Here is an 18,848-nt window from a genome sequence, read left to right as displayed (position 1 = left end):
TGTTAGAGTTTCTTAGAGTAGCTTTCATGTCTCAATTAGATGCTTTGCTAGAGTCAAAAAAGTGTCTTTTTGTATTTGATGGATAAAGCATATAGGTCAATACAGATAATAGGTTATACTATCAGAAGTTTCTCTGAGATATAATTAAGTTTAGTTTTTTCACATTTCTAATGGCACATATTAAGGCCACACATTATTATTTGCACTTTCAAATAACTGACTGTTTTGGTCTATAAAAATACACTCCAAACAAAGCTATTAAATTTAGTTTCGTGGAAGGCTAAGAGAGCTGTATTCTATTCTATCGATGAACTCGATAGACATCTAACCTCTGGGACTCCTTTTAAAATAACAGTGAAAATGTGACTCTGTCTCTGTGTGATCCCAGAATCCCCCCGGTATCATGTGCATCCTCGACGATGTGTGCGCCACCATGCACGCAGTGGGCGAGGGAGCCGACCAGACAATGCTGCAGAAGCTCAGAGTCCAGATCAACACCCATGAACACTTCAACAGCTGGAACCAGGGCTTCATAATCCACCACTATGCTGGCAAGGTCGGTCTGAGTGCACGTAGTGCTGCATACGTTTTAAGGGCAGTCTGGTCCTTTTTGGTCACTTTGACACCTGGCATCATGTTGTTTCTGGGGGACAAAGCTGAAAGATTATAACATTCAATGTAAGATTGCCAGTGTCTCAATGTACTCGGCTTTGCTGTGGTGTCAACGGTAAAAGAATATGTCATGCATCGAGTCTGGAATAGGCAGCTGAAGGGTTAGGTCTGGAAATAGAAACGTCTTGAGATGATATTTTTATGGTGTTGGTACAGGAGCTTTTCTTTCCCACTTGTATGATCTGTCATAAATACCAGTTATGCAGCTGGTGTTTCAATCCTGGAGTCTATGTCGTCATCTTTGTCCTTTAAAGATTTCCACTTCTAAACTAACATCCCTCCCGGCTGCACCTCTCTCTTCTTTGTCTTTTATGGTTGCAGTACCCTCCTCATTTGAAACAGTGTCCTGGCCAAGGTTGTCCCGTGTCATTCTCCAGATGTGTGGTGGTGGCCTCAGCCTGGCACACATGCCACAAGCTTAATGAGCCATGCCGTAACGTCTTGAGGGGCTCCCATGACCCCGCTCAAAACATTCCTCCAGTCTACAGTACACCAGAAATAACACGGTTTAATTGATGCACTGGTGCCTTTATAAGGATGCTAATCTTAGGAGGTGTAAAGCTTGGATCTGAAACCCTTTATTTTCCCCCCTCCATAAAATCCAAGGCACTGATCGGTCAGAATATCAGTTACAATTTTTTAGTTTCTCACAGGTGTCCTGTGCCATTTAGCTGGAGATTTGTACCAGTTCAACCTTGTCCTCTTTGATAATTACCACTCCTTCTGTATGCCTCTCCTCCAGGTGTCCTACGACGCTGAGGGTTTCTGCGAGAGGAACCGAGACGTCCTTTTTACTGACCTCATTGAGCTGATGCAGAGCAGTGAAATGTAAGTAACTCCTGTTTGCACACTGCACCGACATGTGGCGAGGACCTCTGTAGTGCTCACTTGGAGGGAGTCTTCTTTTGTGATGCATATGGTTATAATTGGATACATCTGAATGAAAGCTTCAGACGTTGCAGTGCATCTGGGAAGTGGCGGGACGCGGCAAAAGTGTGCAGGGCTGGGTTACGTCGTGCACTCTGCCCTGAATCACGTCTGGCTGCTGTCCCATTATGTGGCTTACGGGTTCTAACCATTCTGCCCTTACCATTGCAGGCTCCTTGCAGGGCTGCGTTATGCAGTCTGTTGCCCCCATGTTATGGTTTTTTGGCCTTTTTTGTGTCAAAGTGGCCATCTGTTCAAACAGCCTGTATTGTCTGAGTAACCCCCACGGGCCTCTTTTGCATGCATGCTTTTTGAGGCATGAAAGGAGGTTATGCTAAAGTCCCATTCAGACACGTGCTACAAAATGTATACATACTGCTAACTTTTAGACAAACAAACATGTGTATGTAAATATATACATGTACACATGGACAAAAGAATCAGGCACAGTCACTCAAGGGCAGCACAAGAAGAAAAGGAAGCATCCTCTTTGCTCCGAGCAGCAGGTCTGAAAAGAGAGGAAAGCATTGACCAGTGGTGTCTGCTGGACAGTATTAGCCCACTTGTACACACAACCTGCTGGTCCTTTCTTCTGTAGCCAAGCCTCAAGTCAGATGTTTGAAACCAAACAAATATCAGTGTGGGAGAAAAAAGCCCTTTGAAATAATCAAATAATAATCGTCAAACAGGGATAGTGCGGAAGTGCGTGACCGCTTTAGAACAGACGGCTACATTTTTGTGTGACTTTTCAAAGGAAAAACAGCCGACACAGTTCATTAGTGGGGGGGCTTTGGGTCCTATGGGTTGCGGGGAGGGGCCTCTGTGGATTGTCCCACAGATACTTGATCAGTTTGGATCTAGTTATAGCCAGTTTTAGGATTTATTTTTGTGGTTCAGTACAGATTAGTTCAACTGTCACATTTTAAAGACATGCTGTCTCTTTCTTATTACTTGATCATGCTCTATGAAAAAAAAAATATTCACCATTAGTGTTTGTATAGCTGTAAATAAAGCTGAAAAGTACAAACTGTTCCTCACAGAGAAACATGAGGATGTGGAAACTTCAAATATCTTCTACATGCTGAGCCACAGTAAGGCATCCTGGGTAGTAGTAATGATGATGATGATGATGTTATAAAACCACATCTACAAATTAAAAGTTTAAGTTAGGACTAAATTGTTCCACTCCAAAATAAATTGGCCCCAGCACTTTTTCGGGAGGGAGTGTGGTTCAGCTCTGGTTGACCATGTCCACGTGTTGTGTTAATGTCCAAACAGAGTTTGTAGGAGAAGGGGAGCTTTATACGTATGTCTGTTTTATATGTTTTAGTGCTAGTCCTTTGTTTCTGTCTCTGTAATTTTGTATTATCTCCCTCCTGGATATTGCCTCTGGTTTCAGAAAGACTTTCTTCTTTTCACAAATAATGTCAACTATCTGTTAATATTAATACCACTTCAGCTACAGAAAGACACAGGAGAAAATACTGAATCAAATGGGCATGGTCCTCCCAGGAAAAACACACCTCCTTTTACAGAGTTAAAGACTTTAAAGAGTTAAAGTTCACGTAATTTATTATTAAATTTCACATTTAGTAAAATAAAAGCATTCGTTCCTCTGTACAGCCGAGACCTTGGGGAGATTTGCTGCACAGAAAGCTGTTTGTACAAACACAACACAGTGTGCACACAAACTCAGACCTTCCCAAGTGGTTCAGGAATTTAAACCAGTGACCTTAGTCAGAGGTCCTTGGTTCTTTAATCATTAACTGCGTTTTTGTTTTTGGTCGCCAGGGTAACCCTGCATTGTTTTCAGATCCACAGCACTGTGTTTATGTTGATACGAGGATGATACCAGCTTGTCTCTGTCAGTCCTAACTCAGTCTCTCCTCCTCTTCTCTCCAACAGTGCCTTCATCAGAGCACTGTTTCCAGAAAACCTCAACGCTGACAAGAAGGGTCGGCCCACAACTGCAGGCAGCAAAATAAAGGTGTGTGCTCAGTGAAGTCGGTGTGTGTACCAGTCCCTTTTCCTTATCAGGGTCCCGTGTGAAAAAGTGTGTTTGCCCTTCAACATTCCCAGTCAGAAAGAGCCCACAGTACTTTGGGTTATTTTAACGTTCACATCATTACCATTGTCACTCTCATCATTATCTGTCCTTTCTCTGTTTTGATTTCTCTGTTTTGATGTCCCTTGCTTGTCCCCTACAGAAACAAGCCAATGACCTGGTGAGCACACTGATGAAATGTACTCCTCACTACATCCGCTGCATCAAACCAAATGAGACCAAGAAGCCCAGAGACTGGGAGGAGAGTCGGTAAGTGGCAGATTCACCGTAACCCACCCCCAATGTCGTCATGCAGGACGCAGAAATAAAACCGTTGATGTCAGATGATGTTCATCCAGTTACTTATCCCTCAGAGCAAAGTCTAAGTGGAGCCATTAGTGGAAGCTTTCAGTGATTGATCCCATGGATGCTGTGAGCAGGAACAGCAAGGATTTACCTTCCTAAAACAGATTATTTTTATTTCTGTAAAATAATTTAGAAGTAGTTAAAACATCAAATTAAGTAAATAATGATAATATATATTTAGGATTACCTTGCAGTTCTTGTCAGATATGCAAGATGACATGAAAATCCATGTTGCCGGGATTGAAGTTAAGTATGTGCTTTTGGTCGAACCACACCAATCAGCCAAAGAGCATCCTGTGAGGAACTGCTGGCAGCTCTGGGCAGGTTTTACGCTGATGATATTATTGGTTTTTATTTAGCTTCTGATAAAAAAGCAGTTCATTTAAGTTTATTCTTTACTGCCATTGATGTGTTATGGGAGTATTATACTTTGATGCTAATGTATTATTCATGTCCTGATAATATATTTTCACTCATTTTTGTAAGTGAAATTCACTTACAAAAAGCAAACACTGGATCATTGTTCTGATCTGTTTTTCTTCTTCTTTCTGAAGACATGTGAGACGTGTTTCAGACATTGTTTCAGTTTCCCTCTCTTTCTACTCTGCTCACTGGTTTTGGTCACTGCATGTTCAGATACAGAAGGATTTTCTATTGTTTAGAGTCTATGACCTTCCTGTTGTGAGTCGTGTGCTGGGTGGCTCATTAATTAGCACCGGAAACGCTGTTTTGGCAGGAAGTCTGAGTGTACTAAGTAGTGCTTAACGTCTTTGTCTGAGGAAAAAGTGAGCAAAAGCAGCTTTTTTGCATACAATGACCTGCTGCTATCCCTTCCTCCACTCGAGCGGGAGCTTTATGTGCTGTGGAAAGATTTTTGAATTAAAGATGATGTCACATGTAACGCAAAGATGTGACATTAAAACGATAGAGGATCTGAAATTAAGTAAAGGTAGTAACAGGGTAAACTTGATCATCTCAGTGCCACATTCAAAGTTAATCGTGGGTTCCTTTTTTGTTTAGAGTAAAGCACCAGGTGGAGTATCTGGGTCTGAAGGAGAACATCAGGGTGAGGCGTGCTGGGTACGCCTACCGCAGAATCTTCAGGAAGTTCCTCAACAGGTATCACGCCTCAGACTTGCCGTGCATTTTCCACCTAGGCCTTATTCAAAACACCTCTGAATACGATCGTTATGGCGCCGCTGCTATAAAAACCATCAGCATCATAAGGATACGTAATAAAACAGGGCATCGCATCATAGACGGGTATCTCATATAGCGAGATGAATGCCATTACTAAAGCAAGAAACTCACTTAGAACAGTTCAATTAGTCTCCTCTCTCTGACCATCTTTGACTCCGGCAACACATGATGGCTGAAATATGATTGGATAAAAGCTCTAATACAGAGTTACACTGCCAGAAGCACCACAGCTGAGAGAAATGAGCCAGAAAATGAAAAGAATAGGCTATTGGGAATAAGTTAATAAGATTAATGGGAAAATATTAAAATGTAAGTTAGTGATTTTGATAAAGTTTAGGCCAGCAGAGGCGGCTGCTTCTGAGTCTCTGAAAATAGTGGACTGGGAATAAAAATGTTTGTAATTCCTGAATACCTTCAAATTAAAGCAGAGAGTCTGAACTTGAAGCCCATAGTCATAATATAACCATAAGTTCAATATGTTTTGACAAAGAGCTAAAATAATCAAAAAATTTTGAAACATACTGTATATGGATCTAACTGTGCCGCAGATGGTGATCTCACCCTCAGTTTGGAGAACCAGACTAGAAACAAAGAAGTGAACTGCTGTGGATGGCGTCAGCAGGAAAACATGTCAATATCACTTTAAGTGTACACTATATTTAGAATATTATGACCATTTTACATTCGTATCAGATAGCGTTTTATGATGGGAAACTATGGATAAGTGACTCATAAGTAAAGAAACAGAATTATCCCTTTAAGCAGACTGGGCTCAAGCTATGATGCAACGGTTCCACATTAAATATAATTTCTATTCTCAAAGTCAGTGTAATATTCAGTTTTTCCAAATCCATTTACATTTCCTTTAGTCGTGGTTTTGCTTGTTAACTGTGTTACAACATAAACAAACCCCCATCCAAACGTACACAACTGAGATTCTGTATATCTGCTGAACCTCCTGGTCCTCAGGTACGCCATCCTGACTAAGGAATCCTGGCCAACGTGGCGGGGAGATGAGAAACAAGGCGTCCTTCATCTCTTACGGTCTGTCAACATGGACCAGGATCAGTTCCAGCTCGGTCGCACCAAGATCTTCGTTAAAGCCCCTGAGTCGGTACGTTTGTCATCTTCCTCTTCTTCAGACTCTCACATCTCCTCTAATACGGAGTCTCTGTGACAAAGCTTTCCAGTGAAATTGGCCACTCAGCAAAAACTTGCTGACCAACATATGCCAACGCAGAATTTAATTTACTTTGTCATGATCTCAGCTGACGTAAAGAAAGTCTGTTTATTAGGAGGGGAAACCTGAACACACCATTTTTACACTGAACACCATAAAAGGGCACTAGTGTCCCAAATCGTGCTCGAATCCCTGTTGTAGGGAGGAGACTGAACCTGACCCTTGTACCGCGTCAGCACTGAGTCAACACTGCTGTGAAACTAAAACACTGGTCCAGGCTGTGGTTGTGGCGTATGAGGTGACATCGTAAAGGCTTGTCTTTTTCCACCAAAACTACTTTTTTCATGATTCTTATGAAAGCAGCACTTGTGTGTAGCCTGCTCCCTCACTTATTAACATTTGTACACATCATGCACGAACGTGGGTGCACGCGCACAGATGTATGTTTAGAATCTCATACACAGACATCTTAGTCTGGATTCAGGCCCTACAGCTGATCCTGAATGCCTTTACTTATTTATCGCAGCCATGCACTGGCACAGCCCCCATCCCCCACGCTGGCAGACTGAGAGCCCAAGTCACTGAGGTGTGCTTATGAAACGCAAATATCACACAGGGCGTAGCGCTGAAATGAGCTGCCAGGCTTCTCAAAACAAGCCTCTGTGTCTGATAAGACAGTAATTAGCTGTGTGACTGAAGAGTTTTTTGGTTGGATCTAATAAGTGAAGTTTGTTTGACGCCAGGCCAGATGGTGCGGGAGTTTCTCCCTCAAAGTGACGATGGATGAACTGGTGGCTTACTGTCTGTCAAAGGACTTACTCTCTGAGACAGAGCGAAGACCACAGAGCTGTCATTTATATGTGAAGCAAAGTAATTAATGTGATCTATTTTGATGTGCCATTCACAAAGGTGAGATAACGTTGTGCCGACAAACGTTTCTGTTTTTATGGAGGACATCTTTAAATGAAAGTCATTCATTGCATCACTTTATTTTGCATTTATTAGCTGTATAACATATATGACGTGATTATGACACCTCCTGATATATACTTTGTTAGCACCAGTAAAGACATTTTAAGATATTTGTTAGCAGTTAAAACATTTCATGTATTGTTATATTGAGGTATGATCATTCATTTTCTGCTTATACAGCAGCCTCCACTTATAACAGTTATTGACATATACATTAATAAACACATCTAAATTATAAAAATTATAAACAGTGTAGAAATGATATAAATGGAGACTTAAAGTGGAACCAATTAAGTAACTAATCACACATAATATAGTGATAACTGAAGTGAGTCAGGTGTGTAGTAAAGATATTAGAAAGTTAAAACTATTTTCTTCTGGCCTCGATTAATGTTCCTGCTTGAACTAAATTCATCACCAGCAGCTGTTTGTTTTCAGGTCTGTCACACGGGATGTTCATTCAGTCTTCCAAGGCCTCAGTGATTCTGTGTTGTCACTGATTCAGTCAGTGACTCAGTGCATTTCTCTGCTCACAGCTTTCGTGGTCAAAGCTTGATCGGTTGTGTTGTGTTTTTGGCTCGCTTGTGGTTCGCTCCTCTTCCGTCACACTGCGGCCACCGCTGAGTTGATGCCAGGCCCGTTGCAGAGCAGGGCAGGATGTTTAGTCTGGCAGTGAGAGGGCCCAGAGTGTGATTGCGTGTCAAGAGGCCCACCAGGAAATGACGTAGACTGGTGAGGAGACTGGTGGTCTGTTGGCACAGAATCATCTCCTACTGATAAGTGTACAACTCTGCTCGTAGGATCACATACCATGTCAGAATTTGTAAGATGTGTAGCAGAAAAACACGAGTGATCAGTTAAAATGTGTTATTTTAAATGTGATTCAAAATGAACTAATCAAAGCATAACACAGCAATAAAGAAAACACAGAGATGTTTGCGTAGCCTTAGGTCTTGATGCCGTATATAGTGACCCCCTTTGCATTAGTGACAGCTTGCAGTCTTTCATGATAGTTGTGGACGGGGCCCTTTATTTTCTCAGTTAACTAGTGCTTCTACTTGATCTGGGCAAAAAAAGCGCTGCTGGACCTTTAAGTTATTGGGTCATTTTTGCATAAATTTGCTACGGTTGAGACCTGATGGTGGCTCTGTGATTCTGAAGTCAGGAGATTGTGGTGGTCACTGGAACCTTCATTTGTTTTTCTGCTGTAGCTAGAGAAAAGGTCAGTTTGACTTTTGTGTTTTGGAGCACTGTCCAAGACTTACCTACGATATTCATTTAAATACCATAATACCACACATTCAGTAATATGTAAACTTGTGATCAAAACCATTTCGCTGGGTTCAAAGGTCATACGCAAATGTGTGATAATAAATGGCGTTGTCTGACTGCCATCCCTTAATACCATCCCAGTATTTGACAAATTCTGCCAGGTTACGCAATTTATAAGCAGAAGTGGATTAATTATACAGACTTAATGTATATTCTACAGTTTCTATTATATACTTTCTGTTTGTGCAGTGAAGGGACAGCGGCAGAAACTAGTTTTTTCACACAAGGTGGACTCTGATAGTTTTGCCACTTTAAAGGCAGACTTTTATTCACAGATGTTGTTTCTTCTTTGTCCAGGCTTATTTTGGTTCTCAGGATTTGATTAATTAACTGGTGGGATGTTTTAATAATGAGAAAATCTCACTAACTGGCACTAAAGTAGTAAAACAGAGGGAAGTGATATGAAAAGAGCGAATCCTCTTGTTCATTTTAACCCGATCCAAACTGAGACTTGTCATGACTGTGTTGATTCACGCGTTAAATGGTCTGATGACTAAAAGCCAAGCCGATCTTCATTGTCAGTGAAAACCAGTAAAAATTATCAGCACGAATAACTTTGTGTATTCAACTGTACTCAAATATGTTCAGTATGTTATTGCATTCATTCCTTCCATTCTCTGTACTGAGGTGTGTCTGTCTTTGGGTTTAATGGTCTGAGATTTGCTTACAGTATGTTGCGCTGGCTCTCTTGTTTGTCCCGACAGCTCTTTCTGCTGGAAGAGACAAGGGAGCGCAAGTTTGACGGCTATGCCAGGACCATCCAAAAGGCCTGGAGGAAATATGTGGCTCGCAAGAAGTACGTCCAGATGCGGGAAGAAGGTGAGTGAGGTAACATCTAACTGGTTCATCATCTACATGCCTCTGCCTCCATCTCTCACCACCTCTCTCTGTGGGTTTATGTAGCCTCTGACCTGCTGATGAACCGAAAAGAGAGGCGGCGACATAGCCTGAACAGAAACTTTGTAGGTGACTACATCGGCATGGATGACAGGCCCGAGCTTCGACAGTTTCTGGGAAAGAGAGAAAAGATCGACTTTGCAGACACAGTCACAAAATACGACCGCAGGTTCAAGGTTGGTTTTCTTCAGACTGTGGCCTTTGTTTTTTTCTTTTGGGTTTGTTTTTCTTTTGGCTCAATAACTAAAAACGCATTCATGTTCTGTTTTTCTTCTTCTGTCTTAAGGGAATTAAGAGAGATCTGATCTTGACGCCAAAATCTGTTTACCTGATTGGAAGAGAGAAGGTGAAGCAGGGGCCGGAGAAAGGGCAGGTGACAGAGGTGCTGAAGAGGCGGATTGATGTGGACAAGATCTTGACGGTGTCTCTCAGGTACAAGGAGCATTTTGGTTCAAAGTTCACTCGGATCACTCAAAAGAAGATACTGTACACAGGTCCCTTTCAGTTTGTACAATGTGGTGCACAGAGCTTACAGCTTGTAGTTTTATGAGACAGAGTATTTTGTTCCTTCACATGTTTTTAATGGATTCTGACGGTAATTCAAGCTGGTGCAGAAGTAATTTTTCACAATGCAGTCCTTCTTCTGTCCATATAAATACGGTGCTCGTTCCGTCTACATAAATCAACTTTAAGAGTTGCTTCCTGCTGCTACACCACCCCCTGCTCTCTAGCAAATTGGCCTCCTGCTGCATTTTCATTTCAGTGAATTTTAGTGAGAATGTATCCTGCTACATTCAGCTTTTGCAGCTCATTGATAGTCTTTACCAAGAGTATGCAAATTAAAATAAAAAAAACAAAAAAAGAGAGAAAAAATAAATGCAACCTTCACACCTCGACTCACACACTCATTCATGCAGAACATCTGATCCATGTTTAAAGAGGAGCGAGATGGACATACATCTGGCTAAAGCATACATGTAGAATGTAATCATGACCCAAGTAAATCATATGTTCAGTTCTTTCTAGAAGAGGAAAAAAAATGTTAAATGAAAGATTGAAAACACATGAACTCGACTCTTTGTAAACTTGTCCACTGCTTTATCTCAGAGATGCAGTTCTGCATCACACATATGTGCGAGTGTGGGTTTGATACCAGTAGGCAATGACTTGTTTCCAAAACAAGACCGAACGTCATGCAGGGGCCCACTATATAATCTGGAGTCATTGCTCTGCACAAAGCCATCAATCTACTTCAAAGCCACAGTCTGGATTTCCAATCACACAAGTTCCCGTGTTCCTGTAAATGTCTCACAAGGGACACTGAAAACATGTGGAGTATATTAAAACTACTTGTATATGTTTTCGCGTGCGGGCCTGACTGAAAACCGTCCACATGGTAGAAAACGCTGCTGAAATAATACACACTCTAAAGCACGGTCATGAAAGAATGTAGGTTTGTTTGCTACAAAGACGGCTACGAAATAAGAGGAACTCACAAACCTGTGAGCGTTTTGTTGTCGATGGGAACGCTGTTTAACGTGTATCAGTTGTGCGAGCATGTGGCTTTCGAGTCAGTGGGGTAATACGGACCAGGTGGTGCAATGGAGTTGTAAAAAGCTCATCAGAGGGAAAAAAAAAATCCACTTCATTGGGAGGAACAAAGTATCCTTGTGTGGGCTACGGGCACAAGCTGTCTTCCCTCTTCAGATGTGAGCTGCTTTGTGAGGCTCTTGATGCAAATGTGAAAGCTGACTCTGACTCCCCATCTTCCATCAGAGCACCGCGGAAAGCAGAACAAATATTTTGTAATAGGGCATGAGAGTTTTAAAACGTTGTATCTCACGCAGTGTTTTGTTAATTTCAGCACGATGCAGGATGATTTCTTAATACTGCACGAGCAGGAGTACGACAGCCTGCTGGACTGTGTCTTCAAGACGGAGTTCATCAGCTTACTGAGCCGCAGGTTTGAAGAGAAAACTCAGAGGAAGCTGCCACTCAAGTTTAGTAACACGTAAGTGAAAACACGCTACATGGTTCCATATGCACATGTAGAGTAGAAACAACTAACTAGAAAAACCTAAATCAGTGTTTGAACTAATTCAGTAACTCAAAGTCTGACTTATTTTAGCTCTTCTGTTGTTATCCAGAGAAATACCTTCTCTGCATTTAACCCATCCATATACACAGTAGTGAGCACGCTCAGATCAGTGTGCAGCCTCTGACCACATCTTCAGCACAATGTCCTAATAATCCTAAATCGGATACAAATGCGGCTCGAGCGGTGAAAACTTTGACTTGTGTCGTTCTCAGACTGGAGCTGAAGCTGAAGAAGGAGAACTGGGGCTTCTTGAGTGGTGGCGGCACCAGGCAGGTCCTGTTTGTGCAGGGTCAGGGAGACATGCCCGTGCTGAAGCCATCCAGCAAATCTCTGCAGGTCAGCATCGGGCCCGGGCTTCCCAAGAACACACGTGAGTATTGACTGACCCCGACATACAGACGACACCTGTTCTCACAGTTAGACGTGAATAACATGCAGCAGATCTGAGGCGGGGATTAGAGTCTTATATGACCTTGACGTAATGATTTGAACACGTGGAAGCCCTTATAAAATGAAGTTTCAATAGCGCTGACTGTACAAACGTTATTTTGTAAGAGAGTAGTGGCAGACAGCCTTACGATAGATTCATTGCTCTTCATTGTATTATGTTGATCCTCCTTGTGAATGTTCTGGAGCGTGCAGAATGGATCAGATTATGGGACACAAACTTTTTCAAGCATTTATGAATCATTTATGATATTACTGATTTTTGACATTTTAGATTAACACTAAGTGTGACGATAAACTCAATGATCTTGACCTTTTTTTGTTTCCGTTGCAGTTTCTCTCATCTGCAATGACCTTATTTTATGTTTGCTGTCTTGTCAACCTATACGCTGTTTGTATGTGTCACTTATTCGCTGAGAATCTCTCCCTCAGGCCCAACGAGGAAGAGTTTCAGTCAGGGTCGCTCCAACATGTCCAGAACGCACCACAACACCCCGGCACGAGCTGCACCAGGACCTCCAGGTACAGCACACGCACCTCCTACCGGCTGAGCAGCTCGTCGTATGTCCAAGAGGGCCGTGTGCGACGCGCAACATCTGATCCATTTGTTCTTTTCTTTCTTTTTTTCTGCAGTGGCTCACCAGAACGGTGGCCTGAAAAACACCAACCACACCGCTAATCAGAGAAACACGCAGCACCACGGTCAAAGGCATCCCTCATCCGGCAACTCGACGCGCCCCTTCCTGCCCAGCAACATCAACCAGCACAACGAGCGAGGCGGAAGCCGGCAGCAGCCAAACCTGGACTGTCTGAGAGTGCCCGATCAAGGAGCTGCAGGGTGAGAAACTGGCACAAGCTTACAACAAGCAAAACCCATGAACTCACACAGTACAGGGAAAAGGGACTTTACTATAACTGCTACAAGGACTGGTTTAGGCTGAATGAAAATATCATATCATATCTGTTGGTTGGTTTAATCTTGTAACAACTTGTTGTTTCCAGTCTCCAGTGTTCTTTTCTTCTCTCTTGTTAGACTCTTGGAAGGTGATCTGACCATTTTAGTCTCTAATCGTGACACGTTTGAAGTTAACATCTCACAACTCTAAACAAAAAACAACACATTTTCTCCCAGTCACACTAAAAACAGAAATTAGACCTATTATAACCCAATATTGTATCATTGTGATTCATTTAGTTCAGGTTTACAGTCCTTTGGGATGAGGTATTTGCCTCGTTCTGTCTACTCTGCACAAATAAATGCATAAACTCCCATAGCTCTGCAGGATATTTAACATATTGTGCAGCCTCGACATGCAGTCGTACAGGGCCTCACTTCACATGGGCACGCACTAATTCACGTTCTTGTGTTTCTGTAATTTGACATAATTTGGATAATTTATTCTTTTGTAGTGCTGGAGACAGACGGCCAGCTTCAAATGGAGGAATGTGAGTTGGAGTGTTTGCAGTGTTTTGGGTGGTGACGGTGGTGGTTCAGGACTAGAAAAGCGTTAGGCAGCAGGACATACTGACGCTTCCTCTCTTGTACATTTGTAGTTCAAACTGTAGTTTGCAACTAATATTTCATTTCCTGCTGCTGACATAAGATGGGATGTCTTCCAGCTTGCCTCAGTATGTTTAGATCTTTCATCCTGCAATGAAAGAATCCTGACTGTGAAGCTTTTCCATTGGTACATATGAAAACTGACCATCACTGAAATGAGTATATATATATATATAAATATATATATTCCTTTTCTGTAAATGCATATGTTAAATATGTATGAAGTAACTAGTTAGTTGGGTATAGCAATTCACTCCTATAGTCTTCTTCATTACATTGGTATTACACTGGTATTGTGGTTAAGGACTACTTGGACTATTTTAATAATATATTATACAGTTTTTTAATTAAATAAATACAGCCTGTATGCAGATTTTAAAGGCAATGCTGACTCAGGATCAACGCTCTGCTCTGAGAGGCTTAATGAGTACCTTTTGGTTTTTGGTCTTTGGTGCAGGCAGAGTGATAGCATGTACTAGATCGCCATCTTGTGGCTGATTTGTGAACATCCTTCCTATTCAAATGAAGCCTCGTCCACAGTTTGTGGTCGATGTCTGGGGGGAATCAGAAGCAGAAAATAACTATTTGCTTACAACAGACTACACAAGAAAATAAAAAGAATAAAATAAAGAAAGAAACTGTAAGTTCTTAGACAGTAGAACAAGATGGAGACTGTGCATGCACTGGTATTTTGATGACAATGTTGCTATCCCACTCAAAAAGCTTGAGTTGGGTACTTTTAAGACACTTCGGCACAGAAAACTGCATCTTTCATTCAGTGCATTTCTGGAGGCAGCTCGTTCTGACAGCAGTGTGCTTTCTCTCTTTGTCTCATGATACCTCAGAGCCCACAGACCATCAGCCAGCAGGCCTGCGCCTGGCGGAGGACGACCTAAGCCTGCGCCAAAACCCAAACCACAGGTGCCCCAATGCAAAGCTCTGTACGCCTACGACGCTCAGGACACGGACGAGCTCAGCTTTAATGCTGAAGACGTTATTGACATCATCAAAGAGGGTAAGTGCTCACCATTTGTAAGGTTAATTTCTTCATGGTGTATATGGGACAATAATTCACTCATGTTCGTTGACCAGATGCGTCTGGATGGTGGACGGGACGCCTTCGAGGAAAGCAGGGACTTTTCCCCAACAACTACGTCACCAAGATCTAGGAGCTGCAGGTTTACAGCGCGAGGCGGAGAGCCTGCTGCGTCCCTGCTGACCCTCTCAGAGCACGGGACGGGGCTTACAGTCACAGAGAGGAGCACTGTGAGACACTTCCTCCACTACTGCCTTATAATGAATGAATGTAACCCTCGGTTACACCACCAGACCAAAAGATCGTCGGGCTTGAAACGAGGCTCTCTTCTCTAAAGACAAGAAGACTGTTTGACCCCAGGGTCTGTTTTCCTGCGCAGTCCCTTTGAGTACTGAACAAAACTATTTATTGTATTTATAGCTTTCTGTGTTCATTTATACTTTGCTGAGAGCTCAAACGTTTTGAAGGGCTGGAATGAAATCTGCTGGGGACCAGGCTGTGATTTCTTACTCTGTTTTTTAGTTGAAGGTTTGACACAAGCGTGGCTGTCTCAGCGTCAAAACTGAAGTGACTGCTGTTTTAACAGGAATATTTATTTCGGTGTAAAACTGTCACGACTTCCCAAGGAACGGACGCTCTGTAAATCACCACGCTGTGATTTTTAAATACCAAAGCTAAGTGATTTTTATTTCTATTCCGTAAACATTAAAGCGGTGTATGACCTGGAAAACCACCTTTATTATATATATATATATTTTTTTTTTGTTGATTTTAAACTTCAGATCACATCAGTATATATTAGACAAACAGCAGTAGAGACCATGTATACTGTAACCTGAGCATGTGGTGTATTAGCACTTTATTGGTACAGGTACTACCTTGGACACAGACACCGTCACTCATTCATGCCACAGCCAGTAAATCAAGTCTATGAAGGGACAGATTGCCAAGCTAGTCACTGAGGAGAATAATGTGTTTACGTAAAACAGGCATTTTAGATTCGATTCTGTATATGTGTTCATATGTAGGAGTATGCCTGTTAGAATATAATTTTCCTTTTGTATTTTCTCTTAACTACGCTGTTTTTATTTGCGTTTGATACTCACGGGGCTGTTCAGCTAAGGCTGAATAATAATCACAGAGTTCACTTTTCTTTTTTTGGTGAATGAAATTTGTTGACATTTTACTTCTGCTCGACTGTTTCTGCACATCCTTTGCACTGCTGTTGCATTACTCACACATTCCTTTCTTTTGTTTTGTTTTTTATCAAATAACCACATTATGCTGTACTCGGTATAAAAAACTGCTGGGACCCCTGTCATAGAACTTGCTGCATCATTAAACATAGTTTGATCTTGGATGGTTGAATTCATCCTTGTGCAATACACAACAGTAGATGAGTCTTTTAATAAAGCTTGTAATGTGGCATATTTAACTGCTTTGTTTTCTTTTATTATCAGAGAACTGATTTAAACGTGCAATGATCGATCTGATGTTTAATGTCACAGGTCATCAGACTCCTTATTCTTTTCCGCGTTTGTTAAATGTATTTACTTGATCATCAACAAGGGTGAGGGAAGTGGCTGACAGGACTGCTTTTTTATAATTGCCGTATTTCTTCATTTTTTGGAATAAAATGTAGTAGAAGACTTAAGTCTAAAATGTCGGTATAAAAACTAATACCAGTGTAAACATGTTGCTTGTGGTCCTGGTGGTGAATGTCTTCAACACTTTATTTCTTGGACTTTTTGGTTTAACACTAATGAGGGCTAAAACAGAAGGATGGACTCCACTGATCAGCCATAACATTATGCCTTATATTGTGTGTGCAGATGCCTCTTTCACCGCCATAACAGCCCTGACCCTTCAGAGGCCTGACTCACTAGACACTAGACCTCTGAGGGTGTGCTGTGGTATCTGGCAGCAAGATGTTAGCAGAAGATCCTTTAAGTTCCTGCAGGTTGTGAAGGGGGCCCTCCATAGGTCGGACTTGTTTGTCCGGCTCGTCCCACGGACGCTCAAATGGACTGAGATCTGGGGAATTTTCAAAACTTTGAACTTGTTGTTTCGTTCCACAAACTATTCCTGAACAAGTTTTGCTTTGTGACAGGGCGCATTTTCCTGCTGACAGAGGCCACAGCCACCAGGGAATACCGTTTACATAAGGGTAAATGCTTAGATAGGTAGTATGTGTCAAAGTAACATCCACGTGAATCTCAAGACACAAGGTTTCCCAGGAGAACATTGTATGAAGCATCACACTGCCTCTGCCAGCTTGCCTTCTTTCTATAGTGAATCCTGGTGCCATGTGTTCCCCAGATAAGCGACAAACACACGTGATGCCTACAACCAGGCCAGCTTCTTCCATTCTTCTAATGAACCTCGGCTGCCCGTGACCCTATCGCCAGCTGGCCGCTTTCCCTTCCTCTGTATTGACCTCAGCATATCGGGAACACCCCACAAGAGCTGCAGTATTGAACATTTTGCCAAGCCATCAATATTTGGCTCTCGTCAAAGTTGCTAACGTACTTTCACTGGCCCAAGTAACGCGTCAACTTTGAGGAAAATGTTCACTCGTCTCCTGTCCCCTTCATCCGTTGTAATTAGTCATAATGTTATGGCTGATAAGTGTAATTTGTATCTGGCTTGCTGTGACACCTTCTAGCTGACAAGGACATTTTATTTCTAGGAGACATGCATGGCCTCATGAGAAGACATTTTCCATCAACAGTACTTGTTTTAAATAATAAAATGAATGATGGCTGCCACACCTTAATGGATGACGACTGCATTGATGCTGCGGTGCAACAGAACACCTTCTTTCTGCCACTGCTGGTGGATCAGTGGCGGCGTGGCGTCCTGCAGCTGTGTAGTGAACCACAAATCAATGAATTAATGTATCTCCTAAATCAATCTAAATTGTGTGCTACGAGGAACTTGGTAATTGTTTTTGTTTAGAAAAATGCCACAATACAATCAACAAAAGTTGTTGGTTGGATGGATCTAACATGGTCTATGTTTTGACAGATCTTTGAAGAAAGACTTTGGTGTAACTGTTCCGGTCTATGTTGTCCGTATGTGTTTAATTTCCATGTAATTCCATATTTTCGAACACTTCTGAGAAATGTGCTTTTTGATCTCGAAAACAAAGTAATACATTTATTTATTAACTTCATCAAACCTTACATCTGGTTTACAAACCAGACATTCTAGTTGTTAACTAAACAATCCTGCATTACAGCAACATAGGGGTGGTAATGTCCTTGATTGGGTCTGTTTTGCTGCATCTGGACCAGGGCGGCTTGTCATCATTGATGGACCAATGAATTCTGAGTTATAACAACCAATACTAAAAGAAGATGTCAGGACATGTGTCTGTGAGCTGAATCTGTAGAGAAACTGGGTCATGAAGCAAGAAAATAACCCCAAGCACATGGGTCGTTCTACAAAGGAATGGTTAAAGAACAAAATGAATGTTTTGGAATGACCAGGTCAAAGTCCTGGACTTGAAGCAGGCAGTTCATATGAGTAAACCCACCAACATCTCAGAACTGAAACGGTTCTGTACTGAGGAATGGGCTAAAATCCCTTAAAGCCACTCGAGGCGACTGGTCAGCAGTTACTGGAAAGGCTGAGTTGCTGCTATTGATGCACAAAGGCTCACATGAGATACTGAAAGCAAAGATTCACTTACTTTTGCAAATCAAAGATATGTAATATTGGCTCACTTTCATGCATAAATAAAATGGCGATGAATTGACTCACTTCTCAAATTTCTTGTCATCAGATCAGTCAGTCTTTGGTTCAAACAAAAACATAATATATATGTGAGATATATGAACCGAAACCAAATGATCTGAAATAACGCAACCTAAAATAGTGTTGCAAAGGAGAAGACGTCCTACGAAAAGTCTCTAAAGTGTTGCATTTATGCTCTAGCCAAAATGCCAAATATTCACAGATGTTGACTTCTCATATATGTAGTATAGATGTAATTCTTTGTGATATATATATAGAATATCTTAAGCAATTTCAAAACATACCACTGAGTTCATTAAACGCTGTAAGAATGTATACACCACCATGAAATCTTCAACAACATTCACTCAAACATCT

The 18,848-nt window shown here is 41.7% G+C and overlaps 1 protein-coding gene across 1 annotated transcript in view; it reads left to right on the top strand.

Annotated features, from left to right (window-relative positions):
- Positions 1-18,797, top strand: part of myo1ea (myosin IEa) — a 47,228-nt gene extending 28,431 nt beyond the window's left edge. The window contains exons 14-29 of the mRNA XM_084541016.1: positions 389-556; positions 1,415-1,500; positions 3,505-3,586; positions 3,807-3,913; positions 5,030-5,128; positions 6,179-6,323; positions 9,398-9,512; positions 9,597-9,766; positions 9,877-10,022; positions 11,455-11,601; positions 11,901-12,058; positions 12,568-12,657; positions 12,769-12,973; positions 13,546-13,581; positions 14,542-14,711; positions 14,789-18,797. Coding sequence (XP_084397142.1) covers positions 389-556; positions 1,415-1,500; positions 3,505-3,586; positions 3,807-3,913; positions 5,030-5,128; positions 6,179-6,323; positions 9,398-9,512; positions 9,597-9,766; positions 9,877-10,022; positions 11,455-11,601; positions 11,901-12,058; positions 12,568-12,657; positions 12,769-12,973; positions 13,546-13,581; positions 14,542-14,711; positions 14,789-14,865 — 2,001 coding nt within the window. The 3' untranslated portion in view covers positions 14,866-18,797. The remainder of the gene's footprint in view (positions 1-388; positions 557-1,414; positions 1,501-3,504; positions 3,587-3,806; positions 3,914-5,029; positions 5,129-6,178; positions 6,324-9,397; positions 9,513-9,596; positions 9,767-9,876; positions 10,023-11,454; positions 11,602-11,900; positions 12,059-12,567; positions 12,658-12,768; positions 12,974-13,545; positions 13,582-14,541; positions 14,712-14,788) is intronic.
- Positions 18,798-18,848: the final 51 nt, after the last annotated feature.

The sequence above is a fragment of the Chelon labrosus genome (assembly GCF_963514085.1).
Source record: "Chelon labrosus genome assembly, chromosome: 3".
Lineage (NCBI taxonomy): Eukaryota > Metazoa > Chordata > Actinopteri > Mugiliformes > Mugilidae > Chelon > Chelon labrosus.
The sequence above is the reverse complement of the archived record's forward strand: the minus strand, read 5'-3'. Positions and strand labels throughout refer to the sequence as shown.